At 42.1% G+C, this 23,248-nt stretch overlaps 2 protein-coding genes across 6 annotated transcripts in view; both read right to left on the reverse strand.

The window, feature by feature from the left end:
* Positions 1 to 14,205, reverse strand: part of TFG (trafficking from ER to golgi regulator) — a 37,287-nt gene extending 23,082 nt beyond the window's left edge. For 2 of the 5 annotated variants that reach the window (XM_030582940.1, XM_030582934.1), the window contains exons 1-3: positions 14,034 to 14,205; positions 10,185 to 10,309; positions 8,599 to 8,800 (exon numbers count right to left, since the gene is read on the reverse strand). In XM_030582940.1, the coding sequence (XP_030438800.1) occupies positions 8,599 to 8,782 (184 nt within the window). In that variant the 5' untranslated portion in view covers positions 8,783 to 8,800; positions 10,185 to 10,309; positions 14,034 to 14,205. Of the gene's footprint in view, positions 1 to 8,598; positions 8,801 to 10,184; positions 10,310 to 10,341; positions 10,384 to 12,545; positions 12,580 to 14,033 lie in introns of those variants that run through there. The other 3 variants (XM_030582905.1, XM_030582923.1, XM_030582914.1) reach the window with 3 other exon arrangements.
* A 2,466-nt stretch (positions 14,206 to 16,671) lies between these two features.
* Positions 16,672 to 23,248, reverse strand: part of ADGRG7 (adhesion G protein-coupled receptor G7) — a 56,616-nt gene continuing 50,039 nt past the window's right edge. The window contains exons 14-16 of the mRNA XM_030552573.1: positions 22,176 to 22,337; positions 20,452 to 20,608; positions 16,672 to 17,213 (exon numbers count right to left, since the gene is read on the reverse strand). Of these exons, the coding sequence (XP_030408433.1) occupies positions 16,980 to 17,213; positions 20,452 to 20,608; positions 22,176 to 22,337 (553 nt within the window). The 3' untranslated portion in view covers positions 16,672 to 16,979. The remainder of the gene's footprint in view (positions 17,214 to 20,451; positions 20,609 to 22,175; positions 22,338 to 23,248) is intronic.

Genomic DNA, 23,248 nt, shown 5'->3' on the forward strand with positions numbered 1-23,248 from the left:
GGCTCTCAGGCCATAGTTTTCCCATCTCTGGTTTATTCCATAAACAAAAGAGTTTTAGACTAAACATATAACAAGATATGCATGAAGGAAAAGGAAGAGAAATTGGCAGAATAATTCATTTAGATGGAACACAGACACCATACTTTTGGAAGGATTTTAAATTCCACATACAATCACAGAGTGGATGAATTAGACCTTGTCTACACTGCCACTTTACAGCGTTGCAACTTTCTTGAAAAAGCACACCCGAGCACTGCACATTTCAGCACTGCAAAGTGACAGCATAGACAGTGCACCAGTGCTGGCACCTACTCTCCTCATGAAGGTAGGTTTTTTAATGGTCGCTGGTGCCATGACCACACAGCCACGTTAAAGTGCTGCCATGGAAGCAATTTAACATTGCTAGTGAAGACATACCCATTGAGCTAGTGATTAATTTAATTTCAAATTGCTCAGAACAGTGATCGAGAACATCATTAGTAGACAAAGTTCTATCATGATTATTTTCTGGGGCAGAAAATCCTTAATCTCAATAACCAGAGACTGTGTAAACCAAACCCAATTCTGTTCATTGCAAAAACAAAATGTCATAAGTGAAAAAAATGGGTCAAGAGGCCAGAATTAAATAGGTTAAATAATCCAAGAAATTGCATTCTCTGAGCAGAGCATGAAGCTGATCAACTCAGAGACGCATCATTAACAGAAGGCACTATAGTGACATTCAAAAAGCTAAGAATTCATTACCTGAGGAAATGCCTGGTAACATTCCAGGCATCTCCACAATGAAAGTACTGGGAAGATCTAAATAGGTCAATGCATTTACAACAGCAGTTCTCAAAATGTGGGTCAGGACACTAAAATGGGTCACAAACCTGTTTTTACAGGATCACCAAGGCTGGCGTTAGACTTGTTGGGGCTCGGGCTTTTTTAAAGTCCATGAAATCTATTGTTCCATAATTACTTCTAGCCAGATTGCCTTCCACCGTAAGATTTGCAACCAATTCCTCCCTGTTAGGCAGAATCAAGCCTGTAACAATGGCTGTCCACTTAGTTACTTCCTCCAGTTTGCAAAACAAGAAGTTATCCCCAATACATTCTGAGAACTTACTGGAAATTTTTATTTTGCCATATGTAACAAAATGTAAGATTATGGCCTTTTTAGCTTTCAGTTATCACTTTCTAAATTAAAAAAAAAAAAGATTGAATATCAAATCAATTTGTTTTGGTATTTTCCCCAAATGGTTAACTTTTTAAAGTTACCTAGTATTTTGTCTCCAAAGGCTACTGTTCTTATATCCCAGTTCAGGCTCAGACTCCCAGCCCCACTATTGCTGATGCTGTTGGAGGAATTGTTTGGCACAGCCAACAGGCAGCAGTGCTTGCTACCAAAGATCTTTATATTCTACCACTGCCCCAAAGATAGCAGACATATTTCTGGCAGGATGTAAGGGATGCTCTGTCAACGCAAACACACAGCATACCACTGGGCATGTCCGGAGGGAACTAGGGGCTACCTTCTGATGTCACAAGAAGATTCACAGCTGGCCATGAGAGGAATTTGCAGTCCTAGAGAGAACTTAGTAAGTCTCCCTAGAACTGGTCATTTTCCTCTACTCCCACTGTCTGATTGTTTGAACAGTGTCTAAGGGCACCACCCTCTACGGCCCTCTTCTGGTGTGCCCAGGAAGGTTAAGATTTCCAGCACAAAAATATTACAGTTTACTCCCTACAACAGACAAGTCATGTGGGGAAACCCATCGAAGTTTGCTGTGAAGACACAGCAGCATCAGGAATAGACTGAGATAAGGTGAAAAGATGACATCCATGCACGAAAGGAGATGCAATTAAGAATATAAAAACAGAATAACCATAATTTTTAGAAGTTAAACTGAAAGGAAAAATATTTCAATTGATCTCTAACCATAAGGAGTTGTTTTTAAAAGGTGCAGGTTACTAAGGATTCCTGCTCTTGTATTGGGTCATCCTCCCTACCCTAGTTCTGAGGGAACAGCACAAATAGACTTCTACTGACCACTTCTCTCTTCAGCATCCTGACTGTGCTTCAAAAGAAGGATTATAGCCAATTTCATTACTGCCAGCACACACACACACCCCACCGCGTAAGAGAAGGAAGTGGAAGAGAAGCCATAATTGCTTTGGGATCTATGATAAAACCTACAGTCTCCTCCCAGTGTTCTCTCCATAGTGAAGGCCGAGACGTACAAGTGTGCACGAATTCTAAGTTTCTCTCATTTTTTAATCACATAAGTAACTATTAAACAAATCGAGCTATACAGATAGTTTGCATCTGCAACTGTGGTGATTGAATGCAGAGATTGGATGGTAAAGTTTTTGCTTAGTCAAGTATCTCCTATTATTCAACCAAGGTACAAAATGGTTATTTTTAGAAAGAAGTCACAATATATAGATCAAGGGGAGAGTGTGAAAATTTACTGTGGGATAAAGGCAAAAGGATATTTCAAAGATTTATTATTGAAATGAATATTCATATTCAAGCCAACTTATGTTCCCCACTCTCCTGTCACAACGTCCCAGCCTTACAAGTGAACAAATTTTGTAACATTCAATGAACATTTGACAAAAGGATTCATATGCAGTTATTCGAAGAGTGTGAGTGTGGAATGGCTCATTTGCTAGGATAGCTATTATGATCTATTGGGTAAATACATGTTTACAGGGACAAATTCCTACTAGTCTGTTCTGCCAGAACTAATAGGGATTATGGACAATGAATCAAGGAGAGAGTGCAAGAAAGGGGCAGATACGCCCAAGTACCACTCTTTCATTAACAAGAATAGCAGGGAATGAGGCAGGTGTCTGACCAGCTCCCAAGGCCTTGTTCCTTTCCTGAAAGGAAAGTGGGAGGGGCAGAGGCTGGAGCTACTTTTGCTTTTCCTGGATGGGAGGGGGAGGAAGGAGCAAAGCCACAAAGCCAAGGAGGGAAAGAGTTCAAGGGGCGCCCTGAAAAGAGGTAGGGAAACCCCAGTTTTTATTGGAGCAGGATGGATCCCAGAATTCATTAAGGGACTATGACCTGAGGATATTAACTGAGGCAAGGAAGAGGCCAAAAATATTTTTTATTTATTCAGGGATTCAAAGACTCTAATGTCAGAAGGGACCATTAGATCATGTAGTCTGATCTCCTGTATATCTCAGGCCATTAAATTTCAACCACACACCCCTGTACTGAGCTAAACAACTTGTGTCTGATGAAAGCCTATGTTCCACAAAAGCAGCCAGTCTTGATCTGAAAACATCAAGAGACCGAGACTCAACTCTTCACAGTTTGTTCCAGTGGTTCGTCACCTTCACTGTTAAAAATGCGTGCCTAATTTCTAATTTGGGTTTGTCTGGCTTCAGCTTCCAGCTGTTAGTTCTTGTTATGCCTTTTTCTGCGAGATTAAAGGGCCTCTTAGTACCTAATATTTTCTTCTAAGTGAAAATGTACATTTTAGTCCAGTGGTCACCAGCCTTCCTGTTGCAATAGCATATTCGTGTTCCCAGAAGAGTGTGGTGGATGCCGGACGACCAGCCACCGAAATGCCGCTGAGAAGTGGCGACGCCTCTTGGCCTTGCTGCTTCTCGGCGGCATTTCGGCAGTCACGCTTCTCCCTTGTCAGTAGGTGGGCTCACATAAATGCCGTGGTGGGTGCCATGGCACCCGCAGGCACTGCATTGGTGACTACAGCAGTGGTCCAAGAGTCATCTGCTGTTTTGATAAACTAAACAGACAGTTCTGAGTCACTCACTAGAAGGCACTTTCGACAATCCCTGAATGGCCCATTTCTGGATCATCTCCACTTTTCCAACATCCTTCAACATATTTTTTAAAATGTGGAAAGCAGAACGGTAGGTAGCATTCCAGTATCTGTCTCACCAATGCTATAGAGAGGTAAAATCACCTCCCTGTTCCTAGTCATTACCTCTCCTGTTCATTCATCCAAAGATTGCATTAGCCCTTTTTGCCAAACCCTGGGAGCTCATGGTCAGTTGCTTCTTCTCTATGAATCCTAAGTCTTTTTCTGTCACTGCTTTCCAGAATACAATACCCCATTCTGTAGGTATAGCCTGTATTCCTTATTCCTTGATGTATAACTTTGCATTTGGCTGCAATAAAAAGCATTGTTTGAATGGGATAGTTTAGCTTGCAATCCAGATTACTCTGTATGACTGCCCTTTCATCATTATTTATCACTCCAATCTTTGTTTAAAATGCAAATTTTATCAGCAATGACTTAACATTTACTCCCACATCATTGTGAAAAAAATGCTGAGTCGTGCCTACCACCAATCCCAACAGGTCTCCACTAGCAGCAACCCAACTCAATGATATTTCCCCACTGACAATTACTTTTTGATTTATTTGACGTGCTTTATTGACACTATATAGTAAAATTTTAATCATACTGTTGTATGACAGTTATATGTTTCACTGATAAAGGTAATCTCAAAAAGAATAAAATCAGGTTTCTTTGACCAGATTTATATTCAATAAAACCATGCAGACTAGCGTTACTCATATCCTTTAGTTCTTTATCAGCTGAATCCCAGATCAGGTCTTCCATTATTTTGCCCAACGCTGAGCTCAGGCTAATCATCCTATAGTTACCTGGGTCATCCTGCTTGCCCTTTTTTAATTCTGGTATAATATTAGCATTCTTCCAGTCTTCTTCAATTTCCGCAGTATTACAAGATTTATTAAAAATTATCAGCAGGCCAGAGATGAACTCTTTCAGTACTCTCATGGGTACATGTCATCCAGGCCCACTGATTTAAAAATGTTCATCACTAGTAGGTATTATTTAATATCCTCCTAAATTACTATTGGACTGGAAAGTATATCATCCTTATTAATGAGTATATCATCCTGTTTCTTTCTAAATTCAGAACAAAAATATTTATCAATACTTCTGCCTTTTCTGCAAACAATTTTACCCTATCTGGTAACAGTCCTATACAATAGCTAGAATTTATTTTGTTCCTTGTATACTTAAACACCTCCCTATTGTCCTTAGTACTGCTAACCGTGGCCTCTCCCCTAATGTCTTTAGCTTCCCTTATTAATTTTCTCCACTTCATAAATTCTAATTTATACTGATTTCTATTTCCAATTTCTGCCTTAACTTCACTACTGAATCTAGACAGGCTTTTTGCCAAAGTTGTATTCTTTCTTGTGAAACTAGAATTTTGGCCATCTAATAAACTCCTGTTTAAAAACACTCAGTTTTCATTCACATTTTTCTATCTACATTTTTCCTCCCAGTCAATTTCTCTCATATTTTTCCACATCTTTGGGAAATTAGCCTTTTTGAAGTATCAAGTTGATATGTTACGGATTGAGACTGTCCTCTGCCCACACTGAATATGATCAGGTCACGATCACTGGTCCCTATGTACCCACCAACTTTCCATTATCTATCATGAGGCGGCAACTATTTTGGACATGTTGGGTGCAATACTTTTTGTGTTAGACAATCTCTAATTTTTAGAAATTCATGTTTTACTGCTGACTTCATGAGCTCTCCACCATATACCTCTGTAACAGGCTACACTAGCCTTTAAGCACAGAGGGGGACAGAGAACCCTGTTTCAGGAAGGCTGGAACCAAAAAAAGGGCCTAGAAGCGGCCAAAGACAGAGCAAGAGAAAGGAAGCAGTCCCAAGGGAATTAGCAGACAGAGAAAACCCAGGCTATGCTCTCTTTAAGGGCCTGGGACAAGAAGGGCTGTAGTGTAGGGTACAGCAGTGCTTCTGTCTCTTTCAGCCAACTGAGAGGAACAGGGAAGGCGGGCTGAGGACTCCTGATCCCAAATGAGAGAGACTGTCGTTTAGCCCACCCCAAGAAGAGAGATAGAAACTCCTAATCTAAGGAATGAACATTAACCCAGCCAAAGGAAGGAGAAACTGTTTGACCTTCTATGGGTCATCTTAATTATCACTTCAAAAGTTTTTTTCCTCCTGCTGATGATAGCTCATCTCAATTGATTAGACTCTTCCTGTTGATATGCGTACTTCCACCTTTTCATGTTCTCTGTATGTATAAATATCTCCTGTCTGTGTGTTCCATTCTATGCATCCGAAGAAGTGAGCTGTAGCTCACGAAAGCTCATGCTGAAATAAATTTGTTAGTCTTTAAGGTGCCACAAGTACTCCTGTTCTTTTTGCGGATACAGACTAACACAGCTGCTACTCTGAAACCTGTTTAATTAGCTAACCCAATCCTGGAGTGAAAGTGCTTTTTATCCTAAACATGCTCTGAGATAGAGCTGTGGATTCCCGAGGCAAGGTGGAAGAGGCTGCTTTAATTGTATCCAGCTCCAAGAGGAAGGTAATACCCTACTATCGTTAAGGGTAGGGATCTGAATTGTACATTACCCTAGGAAAAGGGCTGTAGACTCCTGGTTCCTTGAAAACACAACTAAAAGAGTTATTACCTGTCAAAGAAACCTACCTGAATCCTGACACCAACCCCAGAGGGCCATGAACTAAAAAGGTTGAGAGGGAAACTGAGCCAGGGCACCATCTCAGGCCATGTGGGGCATGCTGAAGGAGGCCACTATACAACAGTATCCCAACCTGAAGTCTCCCCCAGTACAGCACAATTTTACTCTCCCTCCATTAGGGCAGATACTTGAGTAGTAACTTACTCTGTTCTCTGGCCTGATTCAGTCATTTGTAACTTGACCCCCCTTTGTTAGCACACTGATCGATATGAATGCAACATCATACGGTTCTGGGTTATCAGTAACTAGCAACCCATGTCTATTTTGCAAACACAAAATAAAATAAAATGAAAAACTCACCCCACAGTTGGCTGCAGCAGGGTTGAGCCCAGCTCCCCAATCCAGACTTCACGACCTAGCACATAGGGTCACACTTGAGTGGTCCTGAAACCCCATGTGCAAGGCAATGCCCACAGCAGGGAGCCTGGCCCAGCCCCTTGGGACAGAAGTCACCTCTGCAGAATGAGCGCAGGGGGGATTGCAAAGCAATCCCCCATCCCGCTTCCCCCCCCAGTGGTAGGACCGCAACCTTTCCCACACCCACAGAGATAAAATGGATAAAACAAAACACTAAATTCACAAAAAATAAAATGAAAAACAACAAATTTCTATCAATTTTAAAACAGGAAATGTTTTAAGAGCAATAGCACAGTATTTATTAATTAGGAAGTGGGAAGGGCTGTTATGATTCATTAATTGGTAAGCGTGGGAGAAGGGTTTCTTAGTTGAGAGAAGAAAAGTCTTTTCACATGAGCAAAAGACCATGTACTATTATCCACTTTTACTTGGTCTCCCCTCTCCCTCTTTTTTGTAGTGTGTGGCCTTGACAGTATGTATAAATCCTGAAAGATCTCTGACTTCCACCCCATTAAATCAAGGTGGCACAATTACTGCCCCAATTGGTTCAACATCTCAAAAAGGGATTATAAAATCTACAGTGTATACAGTGGAAAAATACAAACAGAAGCAAGCCTCTTTTCAAAATGGAATTTACATGTTCAAGTATTTTCCCTGACTATAATACCTCCATCTTCATTTAGAACCCTTCACAAATGGTTCTAGCTTAAATTAAGAACAACTGTTTTATTGCATGGTGCTGTTGTCACTTTATTGGAAACGGAAATTATCTTCAGAGGAGTAGCTTAGCAACATAAACATCTCCACAACTAATTCACTGGCAAAAGGCACCTGCGGGTAGGGGGGTCAGCTCAAAACACAATATTTACCATCAATCCTGAACTCAAATACAGTGCTATCCAATTGGTTCTCCCCTACCCTCCCCCAACAAATACACCTGATTTCTTCAATACTGAAGTGGCAGACTTTCATTTTTGAGGTTATATCAATCTATGAGATTTTGTGTGGATATATTAGATATATTGTAATTGTGTGACCTCTTTTCCCATGGAGTCCAACCAACATGTTCAATGGTTCAATCACTGCTGATGAGGAAGTACTTAGGAAAAAATTAATTCCTCTTAAGTTTTTTCTCTGGAACTGTCCAAAGGGTTTCCTTATGTATTACGGGACATGGCCCCTCTCCCTGTGGAGAATTCATGTTTAGTTCATGCTCCAGAATTCTAATATATAAAGGTGTTTGCACAGTGACAAAAGTAGAAGATGCCATTTTCAAAGTTGTTGGAACCGTTTTTGAAAGGCCATAAGGTTTTCTTCCAACAAAAGGCAGCTGCCACAGAGAAATCAAAAGACCAGAATGAGTTAACATTGATTATGTCTCTAATCATCCACAGCTCTGATGACAGGAAAAGGTCGAGTAGAGAGCACGGATACGATGCCAATGTCAACACCTTACTGTGGCAAAGAAGAGACTACAGGAGGTTGGAGCAATGAATCTTTTTGTAACCTCCCTCTAATCTTTCAGGTACATGAAGAAATGCGTAGTATAGCCTCAACAGAACAGCTTTCATAGATTAGAATAATCTCATAATATAAATAGTTTATATAGCCCAAGAATGGGAATATCCCAGAAGCAATTTTCAAAAGGTGAGTTTTATGGCAGTTTGCAGTCTCACATAAACTGTATCTAATCAATACCATTAACAAGAAAACCCTACCTTCATCTTTATACTTTATTGTGACTTCATCATTGCTTAGAAGTTTTCCTCTGAAAACTCTCTGCATCATCAGCACTAGCTCATCATAGGTGATGTCCTCATTATGAATAGGAATTCTCCTAATATCCTCCCCTAGCTGAGCTTTAATAATCAGCTTCCCACTTAAATCCAGCTGTCCGTTCATGGTGGATCTCCTATAGACCTGTTAACAAAAAACATTTACACAGAATCTTTTAGAAGATAATTTGTTTCACAACCACCACAGTCCTATACAATACAGTTCTGTAACCTTCTGCATTTCAAAAACATTGTTGTGAAAATATGCCCTAGAGCAGCTTTCTATGCAAAACTATGTTCTCTCAATTGATAATTTATCAGCCATTTCACAATTGTTCAAGCGCAAAATGGAGATGTACAAAATGAGATATTTAAAAACAATCTTTTCTCTGTATTTTAAGCCAAATTTTAAAGTTCTGAGATGAAATATAGGCTTTTTACTGCCCATAAAGCTTAAGGGGGAAAAAATACATTTTGTTCAAAATGTAGCTTTTACCATGTTATAATGTATGCCTTCAAGTAGATATATTTACATGTAAAATAATTTGTTTGTATTTGAGAGAGACGTATTTCACAGAGAGACTAGGAACACTGCAAAAGCACTTTGCCTTGATAAATAAAAAAGGCATGTATGATCATCTCTCTAGCTATTTCTATGGGACCCATAAATATGGTATCTCACAGCTACAAGTAATGTAGATAAAATACAAAGCAACAATGTGTGTTATTGTTTTGGACAGTGGAGGAAGTCTGGCAGAACAAGAGTTTGGTAGGAGGATCAAATTGGGACGTGTGTCACTCTGGATGCATGCAAAAAAGAGGAAGTGAGCCATCTAAAAACTGGTTTCATTATAAGTGGCTAGATCACACTTAAGCTTTCCTGCAAAACCAGTACATCTGATCCCTAATGCATGTGTCACGTTTTAGGATGCAACCAATAAAGAGAAAACTACATCAAAATCATTTTTCACAATGTGGGGTGTTTTTTTTAAATAAGCAAAAAATAACCCATTTAAGCTATTTTTAAATTTCAGTTTTGTTTTCAGCCTTTTTTACATTTCCAAATTTGTTGAGAAGTTAAATACACAGAGAGCTTTCTTATGCAGTTCTGAAGCTTATAACTATTCCTATATTAAGAGAGAAGTCTCCAGATCAGAAGTTGTAACTTCGATGAAAGTCTGGACTTTAACACTTAATTTTTTTTTAAATTTAAATAAAAATATACAGCTGGAAAATTACTACTTTGCCTGAAACACATACTACTGTATTATACAGTCCTCTTCACTGCACTAAGAGTGCCTTTCAGGTCAGATGAGCAACACACTCGCTGAGCAATGTGCTGAAGCTTGTACTACAGCTATGGCATTGTTCATGTTTTTTGAACAGGGGAATTTACACTCCAGGGCTTGTGAGATGTCATAAGTTATTGGAAAGAAGTACTATGAAAACTGTTTTTATGACATATCCATATCACCTCTAGATCTTCCTTTACTTCCTTGCCACCAATATCTTTTTATAACAGTAATTACCTTGTCTTACAGATTTGCTAGACTGTTTTTCAGGTTCCCCACTTCACTTCCAGCTGGCGTTCAGATGTCCTGCCATGCACAGAAACTACGCTGATCAATGATCAATTATAGATAGGGCATGGAATCTGCATCAGAAAACCAAGAAGAGTTAACTTACTGCGAGTCTTCACTGCAGCTATATGCTTTTCATATCACCCAACTTGGCAGGTTACAGGGAAGAAATAGAAAGAATTTACTTTAACAATTTGGTATTTAAACTCTGAGTAACAGTGAAGATTGTATTTCCCCCATAACATATTTTACTAGCTTTCATAATTTTGCTTGACAATTGCTAACAGTCTAGATATTCACTTTCAAAATAGACATGATAAAAGGGGTCATCACCCAAAATACACATCCATTGTTTAAACATCTGTTCTAGTAACCTCTATCTCCTCAACATCCCAAAATAGATTTTAAAAAATTAAGTTTACATTTTAGATTGACTTTTGCAATATTATAGCCCAGGCCTCAACTTCCTGATTGGAGGCTGGAGCTGCTCTGACATTAAGTGAAAGTCCTCAGAACAGCATGAGGACAGGGATTCTTTGAAGCAGAGAAATGCTAAGGTCACTTTTCCACAGGAAGAACCACCAAACTGGACAAGAGGAAATATAGTGGCAATCATGGCCAGAGAGCCACAGCCACTGAAAGGCAGATTGCTCTTTAGAAAAGAGAGCTAAGGGACAAAGGGAAAGGTGGCTAAGAGAGAAATGCGTTCCTGCCCCACTACGAGAAGACCTTCATTCCCTTTTGGTAGGTCACTGCAGCCAGCCCTGCTTATGGGCTCTTTCCCTAAGTGACAGATTTACAACTCCCTTTCTACAAACAAGCAACTGTTCTAGGGGTAGAATGAAGCTACTGAAAGCTCCATAGTGCTGCTGCTAGAGAAAGGTGAAAAGTAAATGACTCCTGCTACAGAGACAAGGAAAGGGTAATGAGATAGGAAACAATCCAGTGACATTTTGTTCACTCTCCTAACTGAAGTTGAAGACAACTGTCAGCAAACCCAACTCTCACCTCTCTGGCTGTCTCTGTCTAGATCAGAGGTGGGCAAACTACAGCCCACGTGCCACATCCAGCCCACGGGACCATCCTGCCTAGCCCCTGAGCTCCCAGCCCAGGAGGCTAGCCCCCAGCCCCTCCCCTGCTGTCCCCCCTCCTGTGCGGCGGCATGGCTGCACAGGCAGCACTATGGGCGGCAGGGTTGCGCGCTCCTGTAGGGCAGCGCAGCAGAGTGTCTAGCTCCAGCCAGCTGGCATGGCTGCTAGACATGCTGCTCTGAGTGGCATGGTAAAGGGGCTGGGGAGTTGGATAAGGGGCGGGGAGGTCCCAGGGGGCAGTCAGTGGACAGATAGAGCGGAGGTTCTGGGGATGGGGCGGCCAGGGAATGAGGGGTTGGATAAGTATGGGAGTCCTGGGGGCCTGTCAGGGGACAGGGGTGTGGTCAGGAGACAGGGAATGAGGGAGTTGGATATGCGCAGGGTCCTGGGGGGCCTGTCAGGGGGCAAGGGTATGGATAGGGGTTGGGACAGTCAGGGGCCTGGGAGCAGGGGGGTTGGATAAGGGGCTGGGGATCCCAGGAGGGGGCAATAAGGGGGGGGATAAGGAGCAGGGGCAGTTGGATGGGTTAGGGGTTCTGAGGGGGCAGTCAGGGGGGCAGGAAGTGGGAGGGGGCGGATAGGGGTTGGGGGCCAGGCTGTTTGGGGAAGGCACAGCCTTCCCTACCCAACCCTCCATACAGTTTTGCAACCCCAATGCGGCCGTTGGGCCAAAAAGTTTGCCCATCCTGGTCTAGACTCACAAGGAGACAGAGGGATTGCAGATTGCAGATCCCAGCCCCCTCTAGTCAGTAAATGCTGTCTTCTTTGTATATAGGGAAAAGGGGGTGGGGCCAGGGTAGCATAACTCCACACACTGCACTCAGCTTTGTAGTAGGGACTCCAGTTGTCTAATCCTCATGCTGCTCTGAAAACGTTCCTTCATTATGTCAGAGCAGCACCAATGGCTCACGTTCACAACCAGGAAGTGGAGATGAGGAATATAAAATTACAAATTTGATCTCAAATTAACTTTTTTAAATTATATATGTGCATGTGTATGTACATAATGTACTCTGGCATGAGAATCACACTTTAACCTTACTAGCAACCATAAGAATCACCTCTATAGCCTTGAACCCCAGGGCTAAAAGTGGCCTCCAGATATACAGTGTGTACTACTACATACATTGTTAGGGAAAATCAACTACAGTAATGTTTACCTAAGCACTTTAGCTTATTTGCTAAGATTACTCATGGAAATCTACTTAATATGTCTCACACAAAAAGAGAAGAAGCAGCTTCTAACTGCAGTTGGTTGTCCAACTCTTCTCCGCCCTGCATGAGGTAATTATATAGGATTTAAAAGTAAGAGTCTAACGATTGCATCTGTTTAATTGTTATAAAAAATGATGCAAGTTGTTTTACTGTTGATATGTACAGCATTCACAATGTATTTTCTTTCTGTGTGTCTACAATGTAGCTGAATGTCAGATTTATTTTGAAACAGCTTTCCAGCAAAGACATTCTATGAAGAAATGCTGATATGCTTCTGATAGTGATAACTTATCTCTACTTTGTCTTAAAAATGCAATCATTCTAAATAAGATAAAATCATCATATTTGAATAAGGTAATTTCTCACCAAAATGTTCTTGATATATCTCCATAATTTCTTACATATTTGTTAATGACTAAGAATTCTCTCTCCCTCATAGCCCATCTTCCATATGCATCTGGTAATTAAATCCATTCTAAGTTTGTGACCTCACAATAATTTTTGTAGCAAATGAAAATCATAATCCGCTGATTTGCCTGCAGGTTCATATAGCAGAAGCAGAGCTAGGAGCAGGGAAACATTAAGCCCTACTAAACAAAGCTTTAAAAGACAAAACACTCCTTTTCTCACTGAAGTAAAAAGATAAGTGATGGCAACAGAAGAGCAAAATGAAAATGGGATTGTCTATTTTGTCTGTGAAATTTACACCAGAATAAGGTGGGGCGGGAAGTAAAAGCAAGTTAGTTATTTCCTATTAACTACATGTATGGACATTCATATTATAGAGTAAGGGAACGTCTACAATGTAGTGGCACAGCTATTGCACTGCAGCTATGACACTAAAGCACCATAGCATAGATGCTTCCTACATTGTTCTAGTGCTATAGTTAATCCACCTTTCTGAGTGACATCACATCTACACCAGAGGTCAGGGGTGACCCTAACTGCATCACGCAGGGTGCAAAATTGGGTCGATCTAATTTTTAAGTGTAGACTAGGCCTAACAGTGCCCGATTCTGAATGAGCGCGAGGTAGTGAATCAGGCCAAACAGGCACACCGCGCTCTACTCCCGTGTAGACAAGCCCCAGAGCTGCTCCTGGGCTCTGGAGAAGTAAAACTGACCAGACGCAGGTGAACTTCACAGGGATTTGGGGGCGGGGAGGGGGGCCGCAGCTGGCTCCTCTTTCCCCTCCTCCAGCGGGGCTGATCCCAGGAGCAGCAGCCAAGGCCATTCGCCCCGGAGCGCTACTTCGGGCTGTGCTGGGGGAGGGGCCCCGAGGCTCCCCTGGCCCGGGGGGGAAGGGCTGGGCAGTAACACCCCCGGCCCGGGGCTCCAGGCGGGGGAGGGACCGAGTCCCCGGGGGGCTGGGGGGATATTTTACAGGGTCTCCCCCCACCAGATGGGTGAGGGGCCGGAGCCCGGTCCCCTCGCGCGCCCCCGCCCCCATTCAGCCCGGGCGGTGCCGGCTGGCCCCGCTGCCCGCCGCTTACTCCGGCTTCTCCTCCGCGTGCGGTGGCACGTGCGTGGAGGCCGCGGCTCCGGCCTGAACCCGCCGCCGCCGCAGCCCGTACGTGGCAGGGGAGAAGGGCTGGAGCTCGACTGGTGCCACTGCCGGGCCGTCGCGCAGGCGCACTCGCCCCGACAGAGGCTGATAGCGGCCGAACGGCGCGTGCGCACTGATGGAGCGAAGCGCCAGAGCAGGCCAGGCCAGACGAAGAAGGTCACGCGTGCGCAGTCAGTGATCTAAGGCTCCCAGTCACAGCAGAGCCGGCCTTCGCTTTACGCATGCGCTGGCACGGCGACGGCTAGGGCAGGAGTGCGCATGTCTGGTAAGCGAACCCCCGCCGCCGCCGCCTGTCAAAGCTGCGGCGTCCCTTAGGCAGAGCGGGCAACGCCGGGTTTCACGCATGCGCCGCACCAGCTGCCAGAGGGGCGGGGTTTGTGTAGCAAGGGAGGTGGCCCGTGGCATTGATTGTACCGCAGCGATGTGGAGCGTCGTGGCCTCTGTGCGGGGCGCTGCAGAAAACCTGTTACAGAGCGATAGCGTGGGGGGCAGAGAGGGAGGTATGAGACCTGGCTGAGGGGTGGACAGCAGAGGAGGCAGCTAGCCCAAGGCTGGGAAGGGGATAGGGTGGCTGCCCCCACATTCTGGAAATACCCGCCAGCCTAGTAATTCCTAGATTGGCATGGGACCCACCCTGCAAGTATGACCTTGCATGCGCAGTGTGTGTCTAAGTCTGCTCCATGGCACTAGAGCAGTGGTTCGCAAACTTTTGTAGTGGTGATCCTTTTCACACATCAAGCCTCTGAGTGCGACCACCCCCCCTTATAAATTAAAACCACTTTTTTAATATTTAACACTATTATAAATGCTGGAGGTGAAGCAGGGCTTGGGGTGGAGGCTGAGAGCTCGTGACCCTCCCAGGTAATAACCTTGTGACCCCCTGAGGAGTCACAACCCCCAGTCTGAGCATGCACTAGAGCCACATGCTGTAACATGGCAGGTTACATAGCATGGCCATGCCAGCAGCGGCAGCACATGGTCTCCATTGGGGTGTCCACCATCTGATAGCAGACTAAACTACCCCCTCCTACCTTCCCATTTCTGCTGTGCCTGCCATCTTACAGTATGTGGCTGTAGTGCCATGGAGCAGACTCAGGCACTTGCTATAGCAACAGCAATTTTAGAGACAGTAGCAAGAAGAATTCTTCTGTCAACCTAGCTGCATCTACTGTGGGGTTAGGTTGACTTAAATAACAGCGCTCACAGTATGAAATTTTTCACAACCTTGTGCTATGTAACTAGGTTAACCAAAGTTTTAGGTGTAGACTAGACCAGCTCTCAGCAGGGTTTAACAGTAAAACCCGAGTAGCAGAGTAGTAGGGAAGCACTGGGATTGCAAGTGGGGAGGAAGTAGAAAAGGTGTTTAAAAAATAAGCTAAATTTGATGTACGTTTTCCATTCTAAATGTTACTTAATAAGAGAGGATTGGTAGTCCCAATGGCTTCCCCTGAAAAAATGTTAGAAAATACAGATTTCCAATACCAAACATAGGTCACCCCTCTTTTGCTGTTCAACATCACCAGACACACATATACACTCACTTTCTTCTAGTCAGACTCTCTGCCTCACTCATTTTTCATACCTTTGGTCAGATCATTCAGCCCTTCCACCCAAACTGGTGGCTTTTCTGGACGCAGCACTTCCTGTTAGTTACCAGCAAGAAACTTTACCTCTTTAACATCCACATTGTAGAGAATATCAAAGTTCAGCATCATTAGTAAGATCACTGTGGTCCATGTGGAGATAAGAGTTGAACTATTGCGCTTAAACACACGCTGCTAAGAAAAGATTTTTAAAAAGATTAAACTTTGGGTTCAAAAACATTGACACACACACCCACACCCACCATCTTTCAAGGGGAGTTGAAAATGGTTATTGTGCTACTGTGGGTCCAAAAAGTTCAATACAAATTGTTGCAATACTTCATTCAATGCTGCAGGTCTCTAGCTACAATATAGGATTGGAGGGTCAGTATTATTATCAACCCCATTTTACAGATAAGGAACTGACTATAGCACAGTTGAGTTTTTCTCAAGGCCACAGAGTGAGTCAGAGCTAGGATTAGAATACTGGAGCTCCTGGCCCCCCATCCTCTGCTCAGGTCACTAGACTAGACAATGCTTCTTTCCTAAAGGATAATCTGCTGTTCATGCTGTCCCCATTCTTGACTTCAACTTCTAGACACTTCTCCCCAGGAACTTTTGACATCATCTGCTGCTTCTCATTTGATTTTAAGTTTCTTCCATTATAAACTGACCATATTAAATATTCACAACAAATAGCAATAGTTTCATCACACTAATTTATTTGTTCATTCTACCACGTGGAGTCAGACATCATTTTATAGCATTTATAGCAGCAGTTTATCCTAAAAAGCTTTTAGTTGGGAAACTCAATAGGCAACTCTAAAATAAAGATCTTTTTCTAAAAGACAGTCAAATAGCAATTTAGAATATGGAAACAGAGCTAATGAGAATTCTACTGTTTATTTTTTTTGCTTATGTTTTTTAGTTAAACAGGAATTACCTATGAAAGGGAAAAGAGGACAACCTTTGGACAGAGCATATTAAATAGGCCAGGAATAGCTATATCTGGGAGAACAGACAGACACGACCAAGTCAGACAGACGTCCTTCTATTTTGTGCAATATTGTAATGACCTTCAACTTCCCTAGTAAGAACTTTCTTAGTTGTGTACAGTTAAAGTGCCACATATAAGCTCTGTACAGCTGTTATCCTGCCTTACATTTTTGGGAGCTGTCCTACTGTCTTCTGATCTGTGCCCAACGCTTGTTCCAGGAGCAGTGGTCATGTCACTCAAAACACCAATGATCCCTATCTAGAACAAACTCAGAAAGCTGAAATTTTACATTTTAATTCTTCATAGATGTCTGATCATTGCTGGAAAAGGAGGTTTCCTCTGAAAAGGTCTCAGATGGTTTGAAGTTCTCATATGTGTGTTTTTTAGAACGGAATTTTAAAAGATAGTAAGTCTTTGAATGCAAGTAAATTGACATATCCGGCGGCGAGACAAAGGAAAACAGCTCAGTAACCTTTTTCTTGAAGATTGGTGATCTGAAAGTATATAGAATACAGATCTGAAGTCCCTGTGGGTTAAATGAAAGCTCAGAGTTAATCAGAGTAATGAAATGAAATGAAATCTTAGAGTAAAATTCACTGTCTTTTTTATGTGGCTTGAAGAATAATTGCAATGATGATAATACCTATTTCTTACATAGCACTTTTCATCGGTAGATCTTAAAGAACTTCACAATCTTCAGTGTATTTATCCTCTCAACATCCCCTTAAGGTAGGGAAGTGCTGTTACCCTTATTTTGGGTGAGATGTCATGATATTATAGGGACAGTCCTGATATTCAGGGCTTTTTCTTATATTGGCGCCTATTACCCACCACCCCCATCCTGATTTTTCACACTTTCTATCTGGTCACCCTACTTTTACTTTACAGGTCGGGAAGAGAGATTTTGGGTGAGATGTCACGATATTATAGGGACAGTCCTGATATTCAGGGCTTTTTCTTATATTGGCGCCTATTACCCACCACCCCCATCCTGATTTTTCACACTTTCTATCTGGTCACCCTACTTTTACTTTACAGGTCGGGAAGAGAGACTAAGTGATTTGCCCATAGTCAAATAAGAAGTCTATGGTAGAGGAGAGAACCTGGATCTCCCAAGTCCTAGACTAGTCCCCTAACCACTATAATTATTAACCATAACATTAAATGTCTTGAAATATTGGGTGGTATTACAAGAATGCTGTATGTATTTATCAGTATTGCCCTCTACTGGATGGAATGTCAGGCCTGCTTAAGTATGTGTTATACAAGACCCTATACTATAGGTAAAAAAAAGAGTCTCCTAGCAATACTACAATATGGGATGGCACCAAATAAGACAGTCTGCATCAGTCATTAGTTAAAACTGGAGGTAGACAAGACTTGAAAATTTTAAGCCATTGCAAAAACATATCACATCTTCGGGATGCATCCCTCTGGGCTATGTCAACTCATTCACTTTACTTTCAATCATTTTTACTTAGGTGCAGTGTACATTTAAAATTTTTGCTGGTATAGCAGTATTGGAAACCCCTCCTAGTAAAGACATAGCTTATACCAGCAAAAAAGGGCTTTTGCCAATATAGCTTATACTACTGTACTCCCCTGAGCAAAATAAGCTATACTGGCAAAAGCACTTTTATGTTGGCACACTAAAGGTTTTTTGCTGATATATAAATGTTGTAAAAAACCCACGTTTCTTGCTAACATTGTTATACCAGCAAAAATGTCTAGTGTAGACCTGGCCTTAGATTGTAAGATCTTCAGTGCAAGGAAGGAAAGCTTCCCTGTTATGTGTTTGTACAATGTCTATCACAATGGGACCCTGGTTCAGGATTGGCTTCCCTAGCCACTTCTGTAATACAAATGATAATAATAATAATAATAATAATAATAATTAATATCTGCCATACAGTCAATATTTGCTTTCAGGGAAACTGCTCTCACAGAGAGCAGAACCAGGGGTTAGACCGGGGTGGCCAACCTGAGCCTGAGAGGGAGCTAGAATTTACCAATGTACATTGCCAAAGTGCCACAGTAATATGTCAGTAGCCCCTTCCCCACCTCAGCTCCTAGCACCTCCAACCCACCAGCAGCCCTGCCAATCATCACCTTCCCCTCCCTCCCTTTACCTCCCAATCAGCTGTTTCCTGGCATGCAAGAGGCTCTGGGGAGGAGTGAGGGCACAGCAGGCTCAGGGGAGAGGGAAGGGGTGGAGTGGGGGCAGGGCCTATGGCAGAGCCAGGGGTTGAGCAGTGAGCACCCCCTGGCACGTTGGAAAGTTGGCACCTGTAGCTCCAGCTCTGGAGTCGGTGCCTATACAAGGAGCCACATATTAACTTCTGAAGAGCCGCATGTGGCTCCAGAGTCAGAGGTTGGCCACCCCCGGGCTAGACAGTTGACTGCATGGTTTAAAAATGAACTCAACTCCAGTGGAGAGGGGTGTGATGTTTTATTTTTAATTAGTCTGAAACAAATATTTATTTTCATGCTTAGAATCTAAACATCTGAGGGAAATTTTAATGAATAGTTTCTGCACTGTTGTGTGCTTTTCAAGAGTCAGATGGCTGGGGGGGAGGGATGGCGGAACTTCCAAGCTCTGGCCACAAAGTAAGCCTAGCCCATGGGAGTCATCAGAATGAGAAACAGCTCACGCTGGATTGTGCAGATGGTCAAGTTGTGATCATGTCCCTTGAGCTAGACTCCCTCTCACTGGGGCTTAAATACATACAGGCTGTCATAAGCTCCTTCTTGACTGAGGGAAAAAATGTGATGGCTTCTCCTAAACACCATCTCACTTGTGGCACCAAAAATGAGATTTAATTCATAGTAAATTGTGCATATCTGTGACAACTTCCTCTCCTTTCTTCCATGAAGAATGAAATAGTTAATAAAGACTTTTGTACTCTGGGAAATTTACTGGAATAAGTGTGTCCACATGAGGAATTATACCAATATAAATATAGTGATTTTAATTCACACACCATACATACCTTATGCTTAAAGGTGAGAGTCTGTCACAGATTCTGTGATTTTCTGGGACCTACGTGACTTCCGTACCTGAAGCAGCCGGCGTGGCTGGCCCCAAGAGCCACCAAAGCAACAGTGGTCCCAGGGGCCGCCCTGGAGGCTGTCAGAGCAGCGGTCCCCAGGGGCCTCAGAGCAGCGGATGGACAGCAGCAGTCAGCCTCCACTGCCGGAGCATGGGCAGCCACTGACCCCCATGACCCCCAGAGCATCAGTACCCCAGGAGCAGCTAAGATTTAATCAGGGACATTTATAATAAAAGTCATAGACAGGCCAGGGGCCATGAATTTTTGTTTATTGCCCAAGACCTGTCCATGACTTCTACTAAAAATACCCATGAGTAAATCTTAGCCTTACTTATACTGTTATAACTTCCTATGAAGACAAACCCGCACCCTTGGCTGACATTTCCACAGCTAATGAAGTTTTTCCTAATATTCACTCTCACAATCCCTTTTTGTATGGTCTGGTACAGAGAGAAGCCACTACATATGGACAAGTCTTTTCAGTGATGATCTTACACGTCCTATGGAATAAAATAGCACATTAGCTAGTAATACCAGAAGAGTTTTATCAATAATATTTGTCAACTCTCAGCCATTTTTAAACAAAGATTCTGAATTTCTGTGTGAAGAACATGGTTTTCCAACAATTTACTAAGATACTGGATTATGGAGGGAAAGGAGATGCATTTTTTTCAATGTCTTAATCACCAGTATTGAAACAGCTACATACTGTACCTGGGTGGCATTGAAAATGCAGAACAAAATGCTGAAGACAATATTTGTTTCCTCTTGATTTATTAGCATCATATAGCCCAGGACCCAGGTGATTCCAAGCATTACAGCTACAGATAAAGTGCCAAATATCTTCGTTGTGAATGATTTCTTTTTATTGCTAGAAGAGGGGAAAAAAGTAACATTCTCAAGTGTTAAAAAATGTACGGCTAAAACAACGCATTGTCTTGGTTTATTCAACCATTTTATTTAGTATCCTGCATTTAAGGATTATTCAGTGGCAATCTAGGCTGTGTCCAGAACAGAGAGAATTCAACTGAGCAGATCAAAAGGGATGTCTCCCTACACTGCTCTGAAGCACTAATAAGAATAGCATCAGAACAATTACTGATGGAGGTACTTTGCCTTACTAGATACAGAGAGAGAAAAAGCTGCCAATGCAGCAGAAAGCAGGAAGGAATAATGAAATAACATATAAAAAATTAACTATTATTGTTGAAAACTATTAGAAATGGGACTAAAGTAGAAGAATTCTTATTTTGATTCAAATTTCCGCAAAGTTCTACCTATTATAGAGATAGGCCCTTCAATTATGTTTGGATTCAGCTCTGAGGATATTTCATTATCAGGGTGTTTTGGGTTCTGATTCATCTCTAAAAACTATAGGGGATGGAATTAAAACAATGATGTAAACATTTGTTGAAGGCAACATTTTTCCAGGTTAAATAAAAGTAACAGTTCTCTTTCAAACTGACATAAATGCAAATTCTCCTCTAGTAACTGTGAATCTGACTTTCCAATATAACATCATTTGACATGAGAATAACAGTGACATCCAAATTCAGCATTATCTATTACAGTCAACATACTGAAATCTGGCTATGTAAAATCAGACATTGTTAGACTTCTAAATAAGTAGCCTGATTTTTGACTCCTGGAGTGATAAGCACCCATAATTCCCAATGGGCTGTGACAGTGGCTTTGATTCTTTTCCCACTTATAATGATGTAAATCAGGAATTAATCCATTGAGGTCAGTGAAGTAACACTCATATAAAACTAGTTTAAAGGATGATCCAAAGCCCACTGAAGTCAATGAAATGGCTCCCTTTGGATCAGGCCCAGTGCACTTTGAGGAGAATAGGGCCCAAAACATGTTAAAGTGCCTAACTTTTGCAACACAAGTTTAGGGTGACCAGATAGCAAGTGTGAAAAATCAGGACAGGGGTGAGGGGTAATAGGAGCCTATATAAGAAAAAGACCCAAAAATCGGAACTGTCCCTATAAAATCGGGACATCTGGTCACCCTACCCAAGTTTGAACATTTCAGCCTCATGAACATTGAAGGAAAAGGGCTGTAAAAGAGGAAAGTCATGCTCAAAATCATCAGTGAACATTTTTTAAAAGGGGAAGAACAATTATGAAAGACAGCAGGTAACACTTGAGACCAAGAATCAGATTTTCCAAGGGCAAAGTCTACTGCTGCCAAAAGAGAGACAGGGCCAAATTCTTCTCTCAGCTTGTACCAGTGTAACACAGAGCAGAATTTGGCCCACTATGTTAAGTCAATGAGATAGTGAGGGCTATTGCACTCTGTGATATTCTAGTTTCTTTGAAAATATCCTTTTTTTAAATGAAAGAGCCTTCTGTCAAACGTTTGAGTCCATTTCATACGAGAGAAAACATATTAATATTCTAAATGCTCTGAGTTCTCTTCCACCCTCTCACCTTGTCAGATTTGTGTTCTCCTTCCACATAACAAAGACAGTGATCTTGACAAAGATGATAATGTTAAACAGAAGGATGACTGCCACTACCAAAAGGAATGCCCCTATCATGGGCTTTTTTATGCTCACTTCCCCTTTGTCATCCAGGACTGCAAGCCAGCAACTTAAACATAAAGAGAGACCATTTCAGCAGATTTGGCAGACATATTAGGAATGCATAACCATAACATAATACACCACCTTTCACCCTGAAGAATCCCCGAGGACTTTATAGACATCACTCACCCACTAGTGAAATGCAGCCATATCTAGAATGGGGCACTGTAGATATTCAGCACTAATAAAGCTATTTTTAATTTTTTTTCTCCCCAGGAGATGTGAAGAATATGTTAGCAAACTGAAACTGCACAGGAGAATTTGGGGGAGATAGAATGTAATTATCCAAATAGGAATCTGACCAGGACATGGGAGTTTATTATTATTATTATTATTCTGTCTGTATTAGAATAGAGCCTAGAACCCTCAATCAAGGATCAGAGAGCCCCGTTGTACTTTGGATTGTACATACATGTAGTATAAAGACAGCCCCTGCCCCAGAAAGTTTACAATCTATGTTCATTGCAAGATGAAAGGGGCAGCAATTGAAATAGATAAGTGGGGTCAAGGAAGGCAGGAGGAGGTTACAATGTAACTCTCCTGTTTTTGTTTAACAATCTCAAATAAGAATATTAATACGCCCTAAATCTTGAGAAAAGCGCCATGGGATATTTAATGATCCAGATGAAAAAGGTTTTGTTTTTACATCTCGCTTGAAAGCATCTACCTCTGATTACATCCTTATGGTCCAATAGAACCAACCACAGACCGTGCCCTGCCCAGCATATTTTATAAGACAGCCTGTTATGGTGTGGCTGCAGTCGTAGAGAAAGCAGATACCAAATAATATAGGGTAATCATGGACATTAGTGATGTAGGCCAACATTTTAAAATGTGCATTCCTAAATTTAAGCACTTAAATCCCTATTTAGGCACCTAAATAAGTGGCCTGAATTTCAAAGGGCCTGAGAGCATGCA

The sequence above is a fragment of the Gopherus evgoodei genome, chromosome 1, assembly GCF_007399415.2.
Source record: "Gopherus evgoodei ecotype Sinaloan lineage chromosome 1, rGopEvg1_v1.p, whole genome shotgun sequence".
Taxonomy (NCBI): Eukaryota; Metazoa; Chordata; order Testudines; family Testudinidae; genus Gopherus; species Gopherus evgoodei.